This window comes from Sceloporus occidentalis, unplaced genomic scaffold (genome assembly GCF_023333645.1).
Source record: "Sceloporus occidentalis isolate IW3139 unplaced genomic scaffold, rSceOcc1.0.p SCAF_166, whole genome shotgun sequence".
Taxonomy (NCBI): Eukaryota; Metazoa; Chordata; class Lepidosauria; order Squamata; family Phrynosomatidae; genus Sceloporus; species Sceloporus occidentalis.
The window spans coordinates 1,405,631-1,428,919 of NW_028317146.1; the positions used below are offsets into that span (position 1 = coordinate 1,405,631).

At 39.2% G+C, this 23,289-nt stretch overlaps 1 protein-coding gene across 1 annotated transcript in view; it reads left to right on the plus strand.

The window, feature by feature from the left end:
- Positions 1–22,689, plus strand: part of LOC149279438 (ecotropic viral integration site 5 protein homolog) — a 36,525-nt gene extending 13,836 nt beyond the window's left edge. The window contains exons 11-19 of the mRNA XM_089501181.1: positions 1,222–1,254; positions 1,766–1,912; positions 6,598–6,732; positions 7,344–7,484; positions 8,044–8,202; positions 9,092–9,238; positions 10,667–10,762; positions 16,884–16,979; positions 22,381–22,689. Of these exons, the coding sequence (XP_089357307.1) occupies positions 1,222–1,254; positions 1,766–1,912; positions 6,598–6,732; positions 7,344–7,484; positions 8,044–8,202; positions 9,092–9,238; positions 10,667–10,762; positions 16,884–16,979; positions 22,381–22,689 (1,263 nt within the window). The remainder of the gene's footprint in view (positions 1–1,221; positions 1,255–1,765; positions 1,913–6,597; positions 6,733–7,343; positions 7,485–8,043; positions 8,203–9,091; positions 9,239–10,666; positions 10,763–16,883; positions 16,980–22,380) is intronic.
- The last annotated feature ends 600 nt before the right edge of the window (positions 22,690–23,289 follow it).

Sequence of the window (23,289 nt, forward strand, 5' to 3'; positions counted from 1 at the left end):
CCTTCGCCCTTCCTACCTCAAAACATATCACCTAGATGTTTGTTTTTATCAACCAAAACTATCACCATTGGTCATATTGTGCTCAACAGGGGTATATCGGTACGAAAAGTAGGAAAAGTGTTCGTATCGCTATAGCAACAGAGTGGAATGTATTTAGTCTTTTATTAGAGATCAGTGTAGAATTAAGAATTCTTTCCGGACAAAGCAGTACAGGCTAATCAGTGAAGGGATTTAAATGTATGTGCTGTTAGCATAACAATATCCTGAATATAACATAAAGACCAGGGAAATGAGCAGACTAGATGGGCCGAAGCTATACGGTATCTTTCAAAATTTCCTGTTCTAGCCATGCCTTCATGAACAATAATTAAACAAAAAACAGGTATTTGTCTTTTTCCACAATGACGGCAACCGTGCAATCGGGATCTTTTCTCCCCAGACTGCACGGTGAAACTGGTATTCCGTGATGTTCGAATATTACACATTTTCATTTTTAGCCAACTCTCTCATATTCAAGGACGGTATTATCTCTGTCCAGACTGGTTTCGCTATGTGTATTCAAATAAAAGCTTGAAGGGTTTTCCCTAATCTATGTCAGGCTTTGGTGTAGGCAAGAACAAAATAAAAATCACGTGGGAACCCATCTAGTGTTTCACATGCTGTATATGCACACTGAACCGAAACAGGCCACTGGTTCCTAAAGCTTTGTGTGGAAAAAACAAACGTGGTAAAGTCCATGGAGCTTGGAAAATGGCATGTAATCTATGTACTTTTTATTATTTTATGCCATGCTTACGTTGTTCTCACTATCTCAAGTTTTTATTTTCTTCAAATCGTCTCAATTCGTTTTTTATATACCCCAATTGAAAGGTCTTTCCAACGATATAATTTTCTAGGAGTTTTTAATGAGGATTAATATATCACAGAAATTTAATAGCCATAAGTCACAATGCGTGTGTATAAAATTTTAAAAAGAAATCTATATATATTTTTTATACATCAAATTAAGAGGTTTTTTTTAGGATGTGTATTCCGAGGTTCCCCCGGCTGGCTATAATTCACGCAGTTTGTCACATCGCGCATCACCATAAATAGCCTCTGTCTTTGTTTCAGTATCTTTTGATTTGGCACGACCTGCAGAAATGTATTTTTTTTTCCCCTTTCTCTTTTTACATCTTTGTATCTTCTGAAATTCCTTTCTGCATTTTTTCCTTTTCATAGGAAAGTGCAGCCCTCGCTGATAGATTGATCCAGGTATTGTCCTTATGCATTTTTACCCTAAATTAACAAATTGGTTAATCTGATTTTCTAATAATTAAAAAGAAAAAAAAAACATGCACCTTACCCATTTATCTGTATTTTGTCTTACTACTGCACGTTGCCTTAATCCAGTTCCTCGCTAACATTTTTGGAATTTTAGTAAAAACTAGAAGTCCCCCGTGCAAAAGAATTAACCCCCCCCTAATTGAATTTTTATTAAAAAATAAACTAACTCCATTGCATGATCCAGCTCATCCGTTTTGCATGAACTAAGCCCTAACGGGAATGCCAGACATCATCCCCATCGTGCTTGCTCCATTTTAATTTGTTTGTTCATCTTCCAATAAACCATAATTTTTACTTTTTAATAACTCCAAGTATCCAAGCTCCTGAAGAATGTATTTGCCGACTGGCAAAACCCTTACAAGGGAGGCTTTTGTTCCTTTTTTTTTTCCACCCGTTTTTTTGAGCTGGATTGCTTTAAACCTTAAAATTATGTCCAAAGGGACAAGTGACAAGGGCCCAGGAGGCAGAGGAAAACTACCTCATAAAACGGGAGCTGGCCACCATCAAACAGCAAAGTGATGATGCCAGTAATAAACTGGAGCAGGCCCGAAATACCATCACAGAGCTTCAGCAACATCGGCAATTGGTAAGACAGCTGGCAGTGTCATTTCCAACCTGAATACTTATTTGTGCATTGTTTTTATCTACAATCCTTGGGGTCTTTTTATGTACTTTTGTTCATGCTCTAGAAATGTTTGCATGCACCTTTCTCAATTTGATTGAATTCTGATTAGAAGAACCCCAGCCTTTCTCTAGCCTGTCCATATTCATTTGCCAGAGAAACCAATATGGCCGCTTCTCCGCTAATACATACTCTAAAACTTGATCTCGGTGAAAAGAAAACCCACTATATGGGTCCTGGTTTATTAAAAACTATGTGATCTGTAGTACAGTGAACATTTCTTGACTTCTACTAGTTATCTTGTTGAAAACCTAAAGCCCAGTGCTTAACACAACCAGTTAATGCAAGTGCCAAGGATAGTGTATTTGGAGATTGGTGAGGAGGTGTAAGAAGGATACATTGAATCCTGATGTGAAAAGACAATGACAGAGGGGCGGGGGGTCTTAGTAAAATGACGGGTAAGAAAGAAGTCTTGCAGCAGAATTCATGGGAGGTAGACCAGCTAAGACCGTAGTTACAGTTAGTTCAAAGTGGTTCATCCGCAATTACGTTACGAATGGGCCAATGTGGGCAATGTTCGTAACATGTAGACAGCCGTGTTTTTGAGACTGCCTGGATGTGCGATGAATGAAGGGTCAAAGTCTAGGCTCATAAGTGCACCATCAACACATTGAGAGAAACTGTTGAGGGGGTGTTAGCATCGGAGGGAGGATAAGATGTTCTGGTGCATATGATTACTGCATTGTCCCTTTAATGATTGCCATAATGTGTTTAATCCTCAAATATGTTTTATGCATTTTCCTTTAAAGGAAATACCAATTTTAACTATTGGTAATACGTAAAATTTTTATTGCATGGACTTATTCTGACTGTAAAGTTATCCTGAATCCTTAAAGTGTGGAGCTGTTGTGCTGGGTGAGGATCAAACTGTATGATTTGTAGTTGATCACCTACTGAAGAGGAATAGGCTGCCAACCTCTGGCTTATGTTATATAACTCATAGGGTTCCCATACCGGCCTTTGAAAAGTAAATATCTATAAATTGTGCAAGTCCAGCCCGCCCCATGAAGAGCGCATGCGCGTACTAAAGACATTCTTTGTCAAGTATTGTAGAATTCACAGTCTGTCCTGTAGAATGTATAGATTTCTTCTATTAAAGGCCTGCATGGAATCCCTAATTAGACTTAAGCTACCAAAGAACAAACAAGCTTTGATACATGCATACTGCTCCTGGGTTTAATAGAAAAGCTTTGAGAGAGGGGCATTAAGCTGTTCTGTGGTCTTATGTTTGCGGGGGGTTCTTGCTCCCCAGTAATTATATGATGTGTATTCGTGACTTTGTATTATTTCAGATATTCTATGGTGTTTCATCAGTGGAAAGTATATGCATATGTTTCCTAATTCGATGTGTATTTATGACCATTGAAAGATGCCCCTCCAATGTGTTTTTTATTCTCAATATACATTATAACTCAAGATAACTTTCAGGCAGTTATGTAATAATATATTGATTAGTCTCTATGTTCCATTAGAATTTTCAAGTTTCCCCTTTACCACTTTTTTGCATTTTATTTACTTTTGCTTCCATGTTCTTCATGTTGTGTAGGTTTCTGTTTCTTTACATTGATAGTTCTGTAAGTTACCAGAGTTCCACAAATGCTAGGGAAAAGGAAAGGAGCACATTTGATTAAAAAAAAAACCTGTTGGACTTTTTTTTTTGGTCCCTTTTTTAGGAAGAAAAAAACCCCTCTGCTTTCAGTTCCAGGTTGTCAAAATACCAAGGATACCAAGTCCTGGTTCTAAAAAGAAAACAATAGAAGAAAGTACCTTTTTTTTTTTTTTTAAATAAATATAACTCCCATCCATAAGGGATGCCGCCATAGTGTTTTGGTTTTTTTATTCATGGAATTAGTCTGTATATGTTGTCCTCTACAGCCATCCTGGAATTATCACTTTCCTTGGTTTCTTCAAATGGAGGCATGAAATAGTATCCCTAAGGCTTTTAGACATGGTTGGGCGTTTGTTTTTTTCTCATTACCTGACCTAGGAGTGACTTTTTAGTAAATTCAGGTACTGCCATTAGAGCATCCTTCTCCATTGATGTTTCACACATAGTGAACGGAACAGGTAACTTCCATTTCGGTGACAGTGTGTGTGTTTGGATCTTGAGCCGCTGTCTTCTGATGCTGTGTAATAGAATATTAACATTCATTATACATGGGGTAAGGTCAATTACATGGTTTCTAGCAGGAAGCAAGCCTAGATCACTCGAAATGATGCTGTGTGTTACATTACTGTGACAACAAATGTAACCAACTCCTGTCAGCCTTAATCATTATCTATTAAGAGTGCATTAGAGAGGGCCAGTATACTACAATTACGTGGGAGAGCTGTTATAGATACAATTACTAATCTAATTGGCTCCACACGCTGTTGTCACCTATGAGATTTTAAGCAAGTGTCCCAACAGGAGGCCTGGGAGCTGCCGGTAGCTCTGTGGCCATCTCGGTAGCTTCGACTGACTGGAAAAACATAACAATCAAATACACTGTTTAAAGTATATACATAATACCTGAAATGTTACTTTTCTCAATGCATATCCATTCATTCATAGAAGCTTTAAAATGTTTTTATTAATAAGTAGTTGTCCTTCTCCTTCAATAAACCTGCCTGAGTGGAACCCTTGAGTGCCTGGAGCCTTTTTCTATTTTGATTTACTGGGGAGCTGGCCCTTCCTTGCACAGCTAAGCACCTGAGTTCCTGTGGTGTGTGTGTGTGTGTGTGTGTGCAGATTCCTGATTCTGGTGATTTATTAATAAGTAGGTCTCATTCAAGACAAACTCTAGAACAGAGTTCTGCAAACTTTCATTCAAATACTCTCCATTCTTTACGAACACCAACATGGTTTCTTCTCTCTATCGAGTGACTGTGATATTACACCAGGGAGATCTGCTGCTCTGAGTTCTGCGCACTTTTGGTGTTCTGTATTGTAGTTCTTCTTATACCAAATTTATAAGCACTAGGTGAGCGTACTGCTGGAAATTACATCCAGTCCTGTTTACCGTGGACCTAAAGGACGGTTAACTAGTTGTGTGATTTGCCTTCCCCAACTGGAAGCTAAGAAGGAACAGTATTTTATATACATCATATAATGCAATTTCCCACCTCCCTCTATGCCAGGGGTGTCCAAGTTTTTTCTGCAGTGGGCCACTTCATCAGAATTGTATCCGTGCGCGGGCGGCACATTTTTCACTGTGAGAAAATATGGCCTTTAATAAAATATGCAGATTAAAATAAAGTAAATGACACAAAACCTTTACTTTTACTCTCACTGATTTCTGGGCCTAGAAAGGTTTGTGACTACAAATTCAGGATAATTAAAAACGAAATTAATAAAAACTAACATTTTTAATAAAAGTAGGACCACCACAATTGGACCAAAAAATTAGCATTATGACTTGGCATGATAGGTAAACCAGTAAAGGCTGGTACCTAGGCACGATGGGACTGTGATTGCTGTTAGCAATCACACTCCTATCATGCCAAGTCAGCCAGTACATGCTGGTACAGGGTGGCTGTGATGTGCAGACCCCATACTGCTGGCAGCATCACTACACAAGGAGGCAGCTAGCTAGGTTTCAGCATGTACTGGCTGACCTGGCATGATAGGAGTGTGATTGCTAACATCAATCACGGTCCCATCATGCCTAGGTTCCAGCACTTACACATCCATGCTATCACACACACACACACACTCATTCATTCATATACTCATTCATTCACAGATTAATTCCCTCAATCACGCATTCTCATTCAAACACCCTCCCCACCCACTTACCTGCACTGCAGCTCCTCGATGCCGCTCAGACTTCAGCGGAGGGCGCGGCCTCCCTCTGCGTTCTCTGGTACTGCACAGAGGAAGCAGGACTGGAGCAGAGTCATGTGATGTCACGTGAACTCTGCTAGGTTCCGCTTCCTCTATGCAGTACAGAAGACCCTCCCACAGGTAAGTAGCGGGGCTCGAGGTGCGGCCCGCGTAAGATCGGTTGCCCTGGCTGCATGTTGGACGCCCCTGCTCTATGCAGACCAAAGAACACACATTCGAGGTGCGTGTTTATATGCATGATATATAGGTGTGTGTGTTTTTGGTCTCTCTAGAGATGTTACATTGCATGATATTGTGTTCTTAGCATGATTTAGGTTTAAGCTATTTCTGTGACAATTGACACCGAAATAGCTTTATTTCTAAGTAATCATGATTTATCATGATTTGTCGTTATGAGTTTTCTAGTTGACCTGATTTTCAGAAAGCCCTTGTTCATGTCCTTGTATCATCCTGTCATCTACTGTAGATACCATAATACTAATGAGCCTACTATCTATCGCCTTCACAAGAGAGAAGGTCATCTCGTCGGTGGCAAACCGAGTGTTTGGGAAAATGAATAAATTAAGTATAAATTCAAACTTGAGTAACACTTACATGTCTGAAGCTAATTGCATAGGATATAGCTTGCCAGTGTAGATGAGAATCTTTCAGGAAGAAGGGTTTGTCCTTGAAGGAAATTCTAGAAAATGTTTCTTCGTTGGACACAGATTTAATTGCTCTGTTACAAGAATTTTCAGCATATGTATTTTCCTTGTTGTTTCAGCATAAATGTAATCCTCGCTACACTGAAGACTTTGTTCTACAGCTGGAAAAAGAACTCGTTCAAGCCAGGCTGAAAGAGGCCGAATCCCTCTGTGCAATGAAAGAAATGCAGGACAAAATACTGGACATTGAGAAGGTGGGCCATGTCTGTAGCGCTTCCATAAAAACAAATAACAGAATATATATATATATATATATATATCATGCCACTGTGGATTTTTTGGTCACACTGAATAGGGCTTAAGCATAGGGTGCCGTCATAGCTCGCTCGCTGGATTAAGGTTGGACGTTGTCCCACTCGGCACTTCCTGGTGTCATGAAAGATTTAGTTCAGTATCGTTCCATGTCACGATACACGAGACAAATGATTTGTGCACTTGGATGATAGTCCGGAGAATGTGGGATATGGATATAACGGATTATCATGGGCTTGAAATGGTAATAGTTGGCGATAACTGGTACCATGGGCAATGATGTAATGGAAGAACGTCCGGTGCTGCTGTTCCGGAGCATTGATACATCTAGCTTTAAACCAGAGTAATGTTTTGTCCTCTTAAGACTGCCTCTTGATATTATAACACGGTGGTTTAAGTTCTAGAATTTCTTTGCTGTCCCTTAATATTTCCCTGAGATTTATTACAGCAACTTTTGTGTGGACATTAGAGGCCTCTTAGCATTTGAACTTGAGCTCCTCAATTGTCACATTTATCATCTGATTGTAAAGTCTTCCTTGTTTTTGTTAACTAGAGAAATAACTCCCTACCTGATGAGAACAACATTGTGAGACTTCAGGAGGAACTGATTGCTGTGAAGTTGCGTGAGGCTGAAGCAATTATGGCACTGAAGGAGTTGAAGCATCAAGTAAAAGATTTGGAGGAGCATTGGCAGGTACTTCTAGCTTCTCTGAAGCCCTCAAATTTCAATGGGAAAACCTGCTAGATGCTTGACACTCATAACATGGAAGACAAGTGGAGTTTGAATGATGCCTTTATTGGCTAACTGAGTAAATATAGATTGCAAGCTTTCAAGACTCATAACATGGTGAGATTCCCTTAAACTGTTCTGAACTTTTTCTGAATTGAGTCTCTTGTGACAAATGTGCATATTGTAGATTTTAGAAATATTAGAGCTTTTCAAACGTTATGTACCTGGTCTTTCAATTATTTGAAATGTGTTTCTGTATAATCATGAATATATTATAATGCAATATACACATGCTCAACATGTACATAGTTCATTAATCTATACTGCTCTTTTATATTATGGATGATGGCACTGATGATGCTCTGTTGAAAGAAACTGCAGGTATTTGGGGCTTTTGTGTTACCATGGATACAATTGATTTGCCAACTGCAGCACATGTATATTACACAAAGTGCTGATATGGATTGCAATCTAAACTATACATGATACTACTGATACAAATCTGTACATCCTATAATTGCAGCGCCATCTAGCACGCACCTCTGGCAGGTGGAAAGACCCTCCGAAGAAGAATACTGTTAATGAGCTGCAGGACGAGTTGATGAATGTACGCCTGAGAGAAGCAGAAAGGCACGTGGAGTTAAGAGAGATGAAGCAACGAATGATGGAGATGGAAACGCAGGTAGAATACCCTTTGTTAGACAACATACATACTATACAAACATACTATCCTGCCGTTGGTAAATGCCCTCGCTGCAGAGCCTGTTAAAACCTCGAATCCCGGCAGGGTCAGCTGTCCGTTTGGTCAATTCTTTGAGCGTAGCTAAAAGCGATTTGAGTACCGCTGGACGAAAGGTGCTATAGTAAATACTAAAAATAATGATGTCTGCACAGATTCATTTCAATTTAGTGTTAATGCTTGCCTTTGGCCACTAGAGGGCTCCATTGGTCAGGTTTTCAAACTGCATGTAAAATGTTTTTAGCCTGCTCTAGGCATATCGTTACACCTGCTAAAAGTTATAAGCACTGGCCCATATACCATATTTATCGACGTATAACACACACTTTTATAACTAAAATACGAAGCTGAAACCCTACCTGCGTGAATCCTAGAGCTGCATGATTTACAGCCACGTGTCCCTCGCTTCCGGTCCTGGGGAGGGCGCATGTTATACGCCGATAAATACGGTATTTTTATTTTCTTTTAGTGCATTTAGTATCATGCTGCATGTGTCTTCAAATGTAATGTATCCATGTTAAAGTACACTTTTTGTGTACTTTAGTAATAAAATCTCTTTCTGCATATACACATGGGGGGGCCGTCTCAATGGCCACACGCAAATAGTTTTGACGTGGGCAAATAATGCATGTGTGGGGGTTACAGAAACACTGCCTGCATTTGTAATGGGACACCACACGAATTTAAAGCAATCTCGTATTCATTAAAGGGCATATGATGGATGCAGTGTCCCTTTAATGTTACAGAATATTTTCATCTTAACCTAAGAATCTGTTATGACTCGTCACGTATTAGTATGTTTTTTTTTTTTGTTTTTTTTTCTCTGTTTAAGAACCAGATAAACAGCAACCAGCTTCGAAGAGCTGAGCAAGAGGTCTGCAATCTACAAGGGAAAGTGCAGTATATATCTGCTCAGAACAAAGGCCTGCAAGCCCAGCTGAGTGAGGCAAAACGCAAACAAGCTGAGATTGAGTGCAAGGTAAGTTTATGGCAGGCAGATGCAGCACATACAGTGTAGCCTTTAAAGTTAGATCTATACGATGAAAAGATATTACATACTGTTCTGATCTGACTGCATATTACATATACATACACAAGGAAATTGGACATCCTGTAACCTTTGTGTTTTTTCAATTATACAGTTTAAAGAACCCAGACAATTAGGATATTATCCACTGCAAACCCATCATTATATTCCACATTGTCATGAATGTCATGTTAAAAGATCTCTTATGATGGAGTCATTCATTTAAGCTTCCTCTGGTTCCTGATGCTAGTGACGCAGTTCACGTAGAATTGGTTTTCTGGTTTTATTTTTTTATTGAATTCTGAATTCCCTGGAGGCAAAATAAGCCTATGAATCTAAAAAAAATGCGTCACGTTTTAGGAACTATTAATGTAGGAAACCAGGTAATTCCAAAGAGTTCCCTTACTGTATGTATATTTTTGGTGATCGTTTTGCAGACATTGTATAAACACCCCTCAACCGCTTTGATGCACCACCGATGTTAGTCATACATTGTGATTGCTTCACCAGATGCAGTGAAGAGGATTTAGAGTGCTTAAGATTGAAATCATGACGCAGGAATAACTTTTTTTTTTTTTGGGAGAAGTTCAGGTGGAAGGAGAGAACCAGTAGAGATCACGTCTCCCAATAGTGGGGAAATCATGCAGAACAGAAAGCAAAAGTGGAAGGACAGAAATTATTCAATGTGGGGAGCCATCACTAGTGAATATAAAGTCATTCTATTCTGCAGGATATATTTCAGTGATTTGTTGGCGATTATAAGCTTTTCATAAATGTCCCGCTTCTTTTACCTTTGGAACATGCATATTGGTGTAACAGATATTCTGTCATTTCATGGAAAATATATGTTCATCTAGTTATTCTAAAATGATGTGCAGTCAGAGAGCATGCAAACCAACTTGCATATCATGTAAAGATAGAGTCCTTGATTTATATCCTTTTGGCATACTTACATTTGGATATACCCTCAGTGTGAACTGTATAAACCATGCTAAGAAAAATGCTTGATTGTGGCAGTTTTTTCTCTGAGCAGTAAAACAAGGTTTAAAACTTAAAAAAATGAAAAAAAAAATGCAGCACAAATACATACGACGGCCCAATGATAAAAGGTAAAACTTAAGGTATCAACTGTTACCCCATATCTTATGTCGGCATTAGGGCATCATACGTTGTGAATTATAAACAGGGCTGTACATTCACAGTCGTGACCGTATTAAAGACCGTGGTTGCACTGTAGGCTGGAGAGATCTGCTGTACCCCCACTGCCTGTCCCTGAAAACATATGGCTTGTAAACTGTCATGTCAGATGGATAATATACAATAATAAACTGCTATCACATTCTGTTTTTAATGTACCTTTGCGATCGTATTCTTTTCCAGAACAAGGAAGAGGTAATGGCCGTACGTCTTCGGGAGGCAGACAGTATTGCAGCAGTAGCTGAACTTCAGCAACATATAGCAGAGTTGGAGATTCAGGTACCACCGTTGGTTATGTGTAGATCTACAATGAATATCTTAGGTGTACCAAAATAACTGGAATATCTGCCTGTAGGAGACGCACTTTTGTTCAAAATCTTGGTTTGGAAACTTTGAGGCATCTTTATTGTTGGCTGGCTGACCATTGTAGGACCTGGAGTCCATCCTGGCCCAGCTGTAATGGGCCGTTTCATTGCCTCTTTTCAGATGTGTTGTTAAAAACCATAGGAGTGGAAGTCCAGCAAGCGGAAGAGACAGAGCGTTCTCTAAGCCTGGTTTAATATAGTATTATAATTTAATTGGTACATATTGTTGAGAAGCAAGATACGAGCTATAAGCATTTATATAATCTGGCGTTCTTTAAATAACATTTAATTTAAAAATCACTTGGGTGACTGAGTGGATTCTCTATTGAAGCCGAGGTTGCTCCCAATACGGTACATTAGTGAGAAAAAACCGTGGTCATGTGAGATTTACTAATCATAATTAGCTTTTCTCGTGTTATGTTTGTCACGTGTTATATGAAAACACACCTTTTTTGTTTTGAGGAAGAGCAAAACCCCAAAGTTCAGACGAATTCTCACAATATTACATTGTCTGTTCAAAAGAAACACAAAAGGCTAACCAAGAGTGGAAATAAAGGAAGTTTCCTAAGATGTCGATGTCTAGGCCGTGTTTTAAGTCAAGCGCTTGCAGACACGCAGACCTTTACTTAACATGTAGTAGCCTAAGGAAAGGGAACAGACTATCTATATGTACCATAGCCCAGGTTAATTACAGAATGCGCTATACGTTAAACCAGTGTTGGTCTTTGTGCGTTGAGGGCCTGGGGTCACAGTGTACTCATGGGTTCCAAACAGTCACTTATTAATTCAGCGACGTATATAGTATGTTCAGAATATCATATATGCTTGCTGCAGTATTTCCATATTAGTTTGTGAAACTGTAAATGAACCATTGAGACCGGAAAATACATTACTTAGTTACCAGACACGACCACAGAGGAGTTTGTAGAAACCCACGCCTGCCTCTTACTCCATTCCACGACTTTCGGAGGTGTCGTGGGTCACACAGGAGGTGATCTATGTTCTTGATACCTCCGACATATGATTACTACACTGTGTGTACAAACATTTACTATCCATTGGTGCAGTAAAGTGATTTATTTAATATCGTGCCTTGTCAGTGGAATGCATGTTACGAGCCCACTGTATCTGGTTTGGGGGGGGGGGCTTGGTAATAACTGGACCTAAGCAGATAATTTAAACATGAACGGAATAGGCATAAAGCTATCCTAAATCTAAGACAGGACTGATTTAAGGTCTTTTTGTTTTGTTTTTTATTTTGTTTTTTAATCTACTGTCCAATTCTGTGTTTGCAAGAATTTGCTAAATGCAGAGCTTCATGTGTGTTCAGATGAAAATCTACTTTTTCAAAGAACCAACCTCCGTTTCTGTTGCAAAAAACGGCTTGGTTGGTGCTCCATAATAAATATGAAATACTCTGCATTCATCTCATTGAAATGTTCTGCTTAGTAGATAAACCCCTACATTTTCAAACTGCAGGTGGAATCGTATGGAGGATCTGCTTCTTAGAAACACAGCAGCTCATCTCTTCATCTTTTGAAAGTTCACTGACAATTCAGTGTTACCCTTTGTCTCTGTCTTCCCTCCTACCTTGCCACAACCTGTCTGGTGATTTTCAGAATGTTACCATAAATCTCAGTTGTGGGTTTTTGCATATATCGGAAAATGTACATCTGGCTGAAATTGGATTTGGCAAAAAAAACAAAAAAAAAACTACACAGTTGACTCATATCCCACGTGCACAATGATAGCATAGATACTATTGAGAGAAGAAAATGATGACTACATGTTTTATTAAATAAAATGGCAACCGAGTTTGCAATTGTGACTTGCCGTTATAAGTTAGAAACGTTTCGGCAACGTGTTTGCAGTGCAGTTATGTTGCAAATGTGAGCAAATTAATGAACTGTCAGGGCCCCCCAGCGGTCTATGGGGTCCGTTCAAAGAGCGTGTGATTGAAAAGACACAGATTACTCAATGTATTTTGAGAGAAAAATCCTTTTTTGTAAGAGTTCTTAAAGTAGGGGGACCTTTTATGGCTCTTTGAACCGGAACACTCAAAAAGTCCATTGTTCGGGGTAAGGATGAATTTAAAGTAGCCCTTTAATACACAACATAATATATAAATATGTTGCTATGTGTTACCGCTAAAGGTCTTCCTACCCCAAACATTTACAGCTGCTTCTTGCTTTTATGATATATAGAAGACTTAGGTGCCTTTTGTATTCTGCATGCACTATTTTGTCTTCTACAACATCTTAAAAATGGAATAACTTTCCTCTTAGATTTAGTTGGTAGCGATGTTGCAATTGCGATTATGGCATAAACCACATTAATATTCAGCTTGCTACATGAAATCACTTTCCCTTTTCTGATATATTCGTTGTGTCAGAGGTGCAGTGCCGTACAGGAGGCTGGCAACTATGGTTCATTTTAGCAGCCATGAGATATGGCTGCTTATATAGTCTTTTTTTTTTTAAACATGCTTAAATGATCTTGGTAGGGGTCGTCTTGACAGTGATGTAAAATCGCCTTTACCTGGAAATGTTTTTTAAAGTAAAATTTTAAAATAATTATATGTATTTATATATCAGAGGCTTTGGGCCACCTACTGTTTCCCCCCCAAACATTACTAACTACTTAAATGATTCTACTCCTCTTGTATGGGCTAAACCTCGCTTTTAAGACATTTTCTGTAATTTGATGTGCGAATAATTTCCTATGGGGAGTGGAAAATCTGCAATGAAAGCGATCTGTTATGCTCTGCTCTGCTTTGCTGACATCACAGAAATGTGCTTGCGCTTATGATTGGTTTCGGCAAAGCAATGTAACTAAAAGGGTGGGACTCTGTTGCTAAACAACACTGCTAAGGTTGTTTACATTCTAAATGAACAGGGATTTATGGGACATGGATTGTGGAGAGTGTTTTTTTTTTTAAAGAATTATCTTTATTTAAAAAAAAAAAAAAAATTACCTCCTCTCTGCTCACCCCAAGTCTTCCTAGCGGTCTAAAGTAACAGGGTGTCACTGGGGTCAAACTAGTGTTATAGGCGAGATTGCATTTAAAGCATGTGTAGACGCGCTCTTAATGCTAGAACGTTGTTGCACTGGTGGATCCATGTGAACCGTACCGACGTTGATTTTGTGTCGGGGGAAAAAAATCCGAGATCTGATCAGTTGGTTATGACTGCTAATTTAACACCCTTTCTGTTATATTCTAATTTTACTTTTTTTTTTTTTCTTAAGAATGCTTGGAAATATATCACAAAAATCTAGTTTTCACATCACTGGTAAATGTTATTCACTATGTGCCTCTAAATGAGAGCCCCAAAGTGGTCCTGTTTGTTCTAGAACACCACACAATCGTCTTTTAGAGCAGAGTTTTTCAGAGTACCCTTTTACAGGAAATTGATATTTTATTCTAAACCAGTGCATTATTACAAAAAAAAAACTAAAATGAGTCACCGGGGAGTCACAGAAAGGACACTTTACCACATTTGACAAGCCCATAGAAGCTTAGAATCTTATTTTGATAATCTGGCTTTTCTCTCGCAACACAAAACACAAGTAAAAATGAAATTTGGAAGAAGAAATGTAGAGTTCTCGTCAGCAGTTGTAGCTACAGGTTGGTTTAGGTATAGATTGTAAGTGTATTTATTCTCTGTTGGGACCTGCCTGTATCGGGTTACCTAAAATGCTTTATATATTGTTGTCTTATATATTTTAATTAAAAAAAAAAAAAAAAAAGTTCATGGTTTAAGACCATGTCAACAGTGCCCCTGTGAGTCTTATGCAATTGTATTTTGCTAAAAATGATTATTCTGTCATAGAAATATAAACATGGCACCGTTGTACCTAGCAAAAGACCCACTACAGCTCCTCAGGAGGATACAGAGGAAAGGAGACATGGTGTCCTACATGCAAAGTTGGCCCAACATAAAAGGCATACACATTTCATATTCACGGGTTGCCCCTAGAACAATCATGACCAATAAATATCCAAAGTAAAGCAAACGTTCAGTGCATACCTATTTAAAACCTATCTAACGCATAAATATTGGCGATTCTGTCACTATATGGCCATATAATTCTTAGCTAGCCTCAACATCAAAGTAGCCCAACTTGGCTAGTCCTGTCTAATTTTTTTCATATATACGTAGCCATAAAAAAATGGATAAGACTTGCCAAACCTGGTACTTATGCTTTAGATACTTATTCTAATTCCATTCAAGAAATACCTATTATTATAATAACTTCTGCAACGCTTGTAATAAGTCGTGTTCAGTTGTAGCACATAAAATGTATTAACCCGGAGCCTTTTCTGTGTATTTTATGGGACAGTTTACGCTCCATGCAGTCTCACCAAGACATCACACTCTGGGCTCTGCTATCCCCGTAGCTTAAGAAACCAACCACAGGAAGGAAAGAGCTGCCATTGATGCCTGTCATAAAATTCTTCTGTTTCATACTCTAATAACTCTTTCTCTGCTAACTGAAGTCATGCAGTCGCCAACTTTATTTACCAAATAAACCCCAAAATCTCTTACGATGGGTAGAATGAAACGAGATGTTCGGATGTTACAGGGGAATGCCCACCAAATATTACTCTTCTAATAAGGATTTGCTTCTGAAATCATTATGCTGTTTCCTTTTTAAATAGTTCTGCTTGTCGCGTGATGTTTTCAGGCACCTGCCGTCTAGCCGTTTCTATCTGTTCAAGCTCCGTTCTCCTAGTCCGATCTAGTAGATAAACACCCTGACTCCCTATCATACTGCCATGTTGTAAGCATTAGAATGACTCTGTCTTAATTGCCCATCCTGGCAACACATTGATTGTACAAGTAGAACTTCAAGCTTGGTGCTTGTGCGTATGATGTTTTGGAAAACAATGGCAGCCAGGAGATAAACCTAATGCTAACCTACATTACTTATATATTAATTAGAAATCATCATTATATATTAATAAGTTGAAAACCAGTTAAATATGGAAGACTTGGCACAAATACCAAAATATCAGAAATAATGTGCTTTTGCGCAATACTTCCATCAACATTAATGTAGATGGGAAACCGCGTAAGGCTCATAATAGTAAAATGCAAAGTTATGCGCAAGAGGGGCAATGGAAAGGAGAGGGGGCCGTTCATTTCCCTTTCCATTTTAGTGGCTTTATTTGTTTTAATAGTCTCATTTGGTTATGCATGCCCTTATGGTTGCAGAAGGATCAGAGTTACTACAGTTTGCAGTTTACTTGTTGACTTCGGTATAGTTGTCTTATCGGAGTGGGTCGGAGAAGCGCTACTCTTCCTCTAAACTGTTTTGTTGTTTTTTTTTAAATAGAAGGAAACCATCGTGTTTAAACTGGATTTTTCTTTTTATTTGATCTTGTGGTGGCAGATGGGGTGTAAGTGTCGTTGGTGGGGTTGGGTGTACTGGTGCATGTGAATCGGTTACTCTGGAGGAATACATTAACCTACCAGATTCTCTTGACGCCTTGACTTGCACCTGCATTCCTATTGAGGGAAGTCTGTTAACCGACACTGTGATTAAAAAACAAAATCGCTTGTTTAGGTTCTTGGAAAAACCTGGTTGTGGCTGCCATTTCCCATGTATATATTTGGGAAATTCCGCCAACATTTATACCTACATGAAAAGGACATATAATGGCCACCTTTCCAGTGTTTATCACTGTGGTATAAGCTCTTAATGTTCTATGACGATGTATACTGTAACGGAGCTCATGTTTAATGTTCAGACTGCGGGTATCTTCAGGGTTCAGGTGAACTCAAAATGAATGCAACTGCTGAGTTTCTGCAGATGTTATCTGGAAATCTAAGTCACCGTTGAGGTTAGACGGCTCTCGATAATTCCGTTGTAGTTGGGGATACTCCTCGGGTGAAATTCGCTACGGTATTAACCCTGAACCCAAATGCTGTGACAATGTCCACCAACTAAGACTGTTCGGCATGGCTGTCGTCATTTGGGGGGTCTTTTGTAACGCACTGGTCACTGAGGCTGTTTTCTAATTACTCAAATAGAAAGAAGAAGGAAAAATCCAAGGACAATTAAACAACTCCGACTCCTGCCAGTATATCCGAGATTTAAAAGATCAGATTGCAGAACTGACACATGAGGTAAGCGCAGGGTGGATAAATGTAATCTTTCTTCCTCATCCTCTTTCCTTTGTTCCAACTCTCTAACATCTGCTCGGGGTCTACCTAACCAACTACGGTGTTATGTCAGAAAAATGTCATAGGGGTAGCCCTGTACAGTTTAACCCGTTTGGTTACCAGTAAGGAGTGCATCTGTGATCTGAAAGGGTTAAAGTGACAGAACTTGAGTAAAATCTCCCGAGTTATAGATCATACGTGTAAAGCACGTGTGCTGATTTGTGGTCTCGTACGGTTGTGGGGAAAGCATGTGCCTGCGTGTTGGTAGGACTGAGATTGCAAAAAAGGATACTTGCTTAATTTCAGTTACTTCTTGAAAACTGCGAGAACCGCTCGATCTGCACACAATTAGCTTATAGAATTTTGTCTTTATCCCTAATTTAATGTAAGATTCATTGTTTAGACTTTCGATATGCAATTCCACCCAGACAAAACTTTAATTACGCTCTCTAGTAAAGCTACAAATAAAGCAGACCTGTTTATTTTCTTCCTGGCTCTGAAGGTCTAATCGTATAAAAATGCAGAAACGTCTAAACCTTTTTTTCTTCTCGGTTTCAGCAGCGTAGGTAGCACCAGTTATAATGAGCCGTGGTTGGCAGGTTTCACTGGTTTTAGAGGTCGTCTCCTCCTCCTCATCCTACTACTCATCTCTCTTTGAACCTGAACTTTATTATAGTTTATTTTATAGAAGCTATTGTAAGCCTGTGCTCTCAATCCATAGTTCCTATTTTCTCATGGCTGTTTTTGTGCAATGTGAAACCAACGTTTTAAAGAATATTTTATGAAAATCTGCACTTTTTCCGACTAACAGTTACTGACCTTTACAGATTTCAGAAATATTGTTCTTACATGGAAGTACTATAGAATGTGTTACCCTCTCGGTGTGAGATCGCGGTGATTACCTGGTAATTTCCGTTTAGTCGTTCCAATATTGATGTATCAAGCTATGGAGCTTCCCTGAAACCAGGCATTTAGGGGCATCTAAGCTCCGGGCAGCTGTCTCCAGCGTCCGTTACACGAGGCCTGATCTTTTTCTTCGGAGTTTTTGTGCAGCTGATGGAAGTACGTTTTATATGTTCACAGCACTCCAGAGTGTGATGGGGCTCTATAACTAAATGCAGTGTTGCTAAATGCCGATCATATGCACACTAGTGTTTGTAATTTAATGCGAATGTGTAGATTTTTGATCATTTATTATATCTGTGGCACACTTAGGACAGGTGTTCCAACAACAAACTTCATTTTTACCACACTGCTACTTATGATCATGCAAACATTACCAAGTACAAACTTTGTACCATCCACCTTATAGGTGCTGCTAGTTTAGGGGTTCCCAGATTAACCTGAGTTTGTACATGGCGCTCTATATGGCTCTATAGGTATGATGCTTCTACAATCCTCAATCCACCGCCCCCCCCAGCAGCGACCTCGGGGTAATTATTTTTCAGCGACGTGTCACGATATTGCTACTTTTTATACATTGTATCGTTCTAGGGCAGGGGCGTCCAACCTGCGGCCCTCCAGCTGCTGCAGGACTACATCTCCCATCCTCCTCAGCCAGTCCCTTAGCTGAAAGAGCATTATGGGAAATGTAGTCCTGCAGCAGCTGGAGGGCCGCCCCTGTTCTAGGGTGTCATTTGCCCTAACGATGGATTAACTATAAGGTATTTATGATAACAGAAAACGGATATGTATTTTAGTGGATAAAACCTGTTGAATATATATATATATATATATATAATATATATTATACGCTACCTTTTGGACTTTTTTGTTATGTGTAAGGAAGACACAAGATTCTCACAATCTAGTAGTATAGAGTTGAGTCATATTTTCAGGACTGTGTCATTTTGCACCCACTGGCCTTTCTATACTTCCCGTTTTCGGTTGGATCACTCTCAGGTGGCCGGGACGGGAGTACTTATTCAACAAACACAAATAGAATCGGAAAACGATGCTAGTAGCTTTTGGGGCTGAAATGAATACCTAATGTGCAGAGATTTCACATAGGAAAGCTTCAGTACAGGAACACACTGTCTGTCTGTTTCTTTGTGCCTTCACCCAATTTTATTTAAATGTTGTCAGTTTATTTTAGAAAGCATAAAAAACATCTATTTATTGTGATGTATAGATAGATATGTAATATATAATATATAATCGGTGTGTTATTTGCTATGCTGGGGCTAGCCATACATTTCCTTTTTGAACGTGAAGAAAACAAAAATATTGTGGCACCGCGGGTCCTATTTTGAAACGGCAATAAATCTCCTGCTTTCACAGTTTTCCTCGGAGTTGCAGACCATTGAAATCCAATGATTTATCAGCATGCGCGTCGTCCTGTTTTCATAGCGCTTTTCGGCCACTCAGCAGATGTCTCGGCTTCCTGTTGGATGTTGCAAGTCTTGTATGTTTTACCTAGATTACAGGAGTGGCAAAAGAGATTACGAGATGCACGTCTCCCCACATGTATCCTGGTTCACCACAAGATTGCTTTGACGGCTAAACTCAGTTTTTTTTAAATTTACTACCTGGGGCTTTTGGTGGAGACTTGTGTTGGTGTGAAATATACTTTTAAGTTTTGGCCACATTATCTATATTGAGGGCATACGTTTATGATGCTGCACATTTGTATTTAGATCTTGCTGCGAAGTTGACATCATTACATGTTTCAGCATTAGATGAGTTGGAATGTATGCTTAATTATTTCACATTCCTTTCCTTAATGGGATTTAGATCTGCGAGTCACATTTTATTTAAATTTTTTTTTAAATGGTTTACAGTAGATATTCCTTTTGTTTACCAATTTTCTAATTCGATTCTGAATGCTCACCGCGCAAGTTATTTTTTTATATTTTAGTTTTTTGTCTAAACACAACACGTGACACTGGTCCGCGTGTGCGGCCGCTCTGTAACAGACATGGGCAAACACAGTTGCTTGTTGATGCTTTCAGATTGCGTTGTGTTCGGGAAACACATGGTAATATCTTGCTCGTAAATAGTGAGATATTACTCTTGAGTCCTTCATCTCTGATCTCCTGAGCGGATAAAGTATTTTACTGGTATTTAATTTTTCTATACATTCCTAATTATAAGGATTATGGATAGTTATATAAATGTTTAAAGAGGAGCAAATGTAGTCTCTGCTTTTGGCATACCCCATGAAGTTATTAGAATACCCATAGCCGATTATTTTTTTTAATGAGTTTTCATGACACAAGGACTATCATTACTTAATCAGTTTATCAGCTCTATAGTCACTGTATTGTCTATTTAATATATGTCATAGATCACAGAAGGAATGAGGCTACGGCCGTAGATGTTTCCAGACATAGGTGTGCTGCCCTTTCATATGCTCCTCCTGGGCACCAGAAAAAGGAGGCTCGCCCTTGTCAATTAATAATAATTTTCAAAGAAATCTAACTGAATTCATGAAGTATTATGCAGGGGTAGTTAATGTGGTTGAAATGTTTCAACTCACTCCCTACTCCCTGATTAATGAATAAAGCCCTTTATATCGTCACTGGCAAACGGCTTAAAAAATGAAAGCAGTTTTCCCGATGTGCAGGGGCTGCTGGGTGTAGAGCGACCACTAGATGACTTACAGCCGGTTATCCGTATCTCCGATTTTACTGCCCTGTTACGGCTTGACATGGTTGTGTGTAGGCATTAGGAGCCGGAACGACACATTTGGGAGAAAGACAGATACTCTTAGGGATTAACCTAAAATGGCACGAAGATAGGAGCACATACAGTGCGTATAAAAAGTCTGCACACCCCTGTTACAATGCCAGGTTCTTGTGATTTTAAAGAATGAGACAAAGATAAATCATCCCACCGTTAATGTGGCCTATAACGTGAACAATTCAATTGCAAACCAAGCTGAAATCTTTGGGGGAGAAAAAAAAATTACAAAAACTCGCAATAACCTGGTTGCATAAGTGTGCACACCCTTAAACTAATACTTTGTTAAAGCTCCTTTTGATTTTATTAGAGCAATCAGTCCTTTTGGGTAGGAGTCTATTAGCATGGCACATCTTGGCGTGGCAATATATGCCCACTCTTCATTTGCGAAAGCGCTCCAGAAAGGACTGGCAGATTTGCTCTGTATCGTGGGGCGCTCTTGTGTTGCTCATATCCCTCGAGCATCATTTGGCAGGGTCTGATTTAAGTGTTTGTGGTCACACTGAGGAACCTGTGATATGATTAGATAGCGTTCAAACCCTGTGGTTTGTAAGCAGCTTTTTACAAGCATTTTTGGAGCTGGAAGTAAAAATAAGGGTTTGAAATGCGTGTTAAAACTGCACAATATCTTTTTGTGCCCTTTAATAGATTGTTTTAATGTAAAGTTTGAGCAATATTCTAATAATCAACCATTTATTTTTTTTTATTTTTTTTTTAATGATCAGGCCGATTTATTTATTTTTTGGGGGTAAAACACACTCCGGGGCGGGGGGTTTACAGGCCAGTGGGTTGTGTTGGTGAAATAAACCATAGAAGGCAGGAGAGTACACTGTGTGTATGTATAGGTGGCACAGAGACACACATAGAAACTGGGCACTGGGTGTGTGGGGGGGGTATACAATAGATGTGAGGTTAGTGGACATGGGGCAATGAAATGGGCCTGTGTGGCTTGGAGAGGTAAGTGGACACAAGTGATATGGGGGGTGAGGGGAGGCCAGGCTCGTGTTCATACTGAACCAAAAGAGCATTCAGAATCCAGCTCAAGCCCTAAGTAGACCGGTTATCCTTTGTGACAGTGCTTCATCTTACATGAGCTGGATAAAGTTAGTTACTGGTGTGCGTGTTTTCTAGTGAAATGTTTTAATCCCACCTGTTTCCACGCATGCATGACTTGATGGACAGTCGGCTCCAGGTAAGGTGCTGTGATCTGCTTATCATGCGCCATGTCATACACCTAGAATTTATTTCATTTAAATCATTTTGTTGCTGTGATATATGTATTTCTCCACCAAAACCCATGCAGTTGCTACAGTGTGTCCATATTGTGTTGTTCTGAGTCCCTGGGAATGTCAGCAGATGCCCGTACGTATTGGAATAAGATTTAGCAATTAGTAACAGAAGATTGGCGAGCGCGAGATAAGCATTAGCTGTGCTTTAGAATGCAAGCCTTCACCAGCAAAAGTATATCCAGAATGTAATGTCATTTTCCTCTAAATGTTCCATTAAACCATTGCCTTATTGCAGAATCTTCATTGTAATGGGGATTGTTTTATTATTTTTGAACCCACATTGCCATTATTGTGCTTTATTGCATGAATTGGATCTAGAACGTATTGAGAAGCCAATTAGTTTGAATGAGTAGGTTAATATTAGACTGTTAAAATGTCTTTGTATTATTGCACAGCTACAGTGTCTAAAAAGCAAGAGGGGCTTCCAAGACCAACCCACTTTTGACGGCATCCATATCGTTAACCATATTGTTGGTGATGACGAGTCTCTGCATTCATCGGATGAAGACTACTTAACTGCTGCCCTGCAGGAAGGCGATGGATGCTTCCACCTTCACAAAAGATCTGGAAAGCTGGTCCTGGGCAATCGTCGAGTGGATAGCAGTGACAGTGACACTGAGGGGCTTTCTATAGCTACAGATGCTAATGGACGGGCTAGCAAACAAATCTCCAAGCGAACAGAGTCTTATTCCACTACTGTTTGATCATCACTGCCGCCGTCACAGCCCTTCTTTGGATTTTATGGTCATTGCTACAAGTTCTACAGACGCTGGGTTAATGCCTGGCTCCTGAGAGGATGTGAAAGTCCTGGAGATAACTTCGTCCGCCTTTATGTTTGCCAAATATTCACAATTGCCATATTCTAGACTGGGGCGTGCGATAGACTTACTCCTTCTAACAGTATTATCTGGCATCTTCTTTTTTTTCTTCTTACTTTTCTTGAATTATAGTTTTAGATCAAAAATGTATATATTTGTTCAGCATGTTATAGAAGAAAAATTGATGCGACTTAATTTTTGGCATTATTTTCCTTTTTGAAACAAATACTCTGTGCAATAACTTTGCCTGTTTGAACAAAGCTTCTGCGTTCTGTGTGTGATCAAGCTGTGCATTAAGGCATCAGATCTGTGGGTATCCTTTCTTTTCAGTGTTTTTGTCCCTCAGTACACTACATTTTTAATATCTGAGATAGAACTAGAGCATTCCACATTAACACACAGAAAAGTTTTAAGGGCATAGTGATATTTAAAGAACTAAGCTCGGTTCTCTTGAACACACCATTGAGTTGAGGGACAGAAACTGAT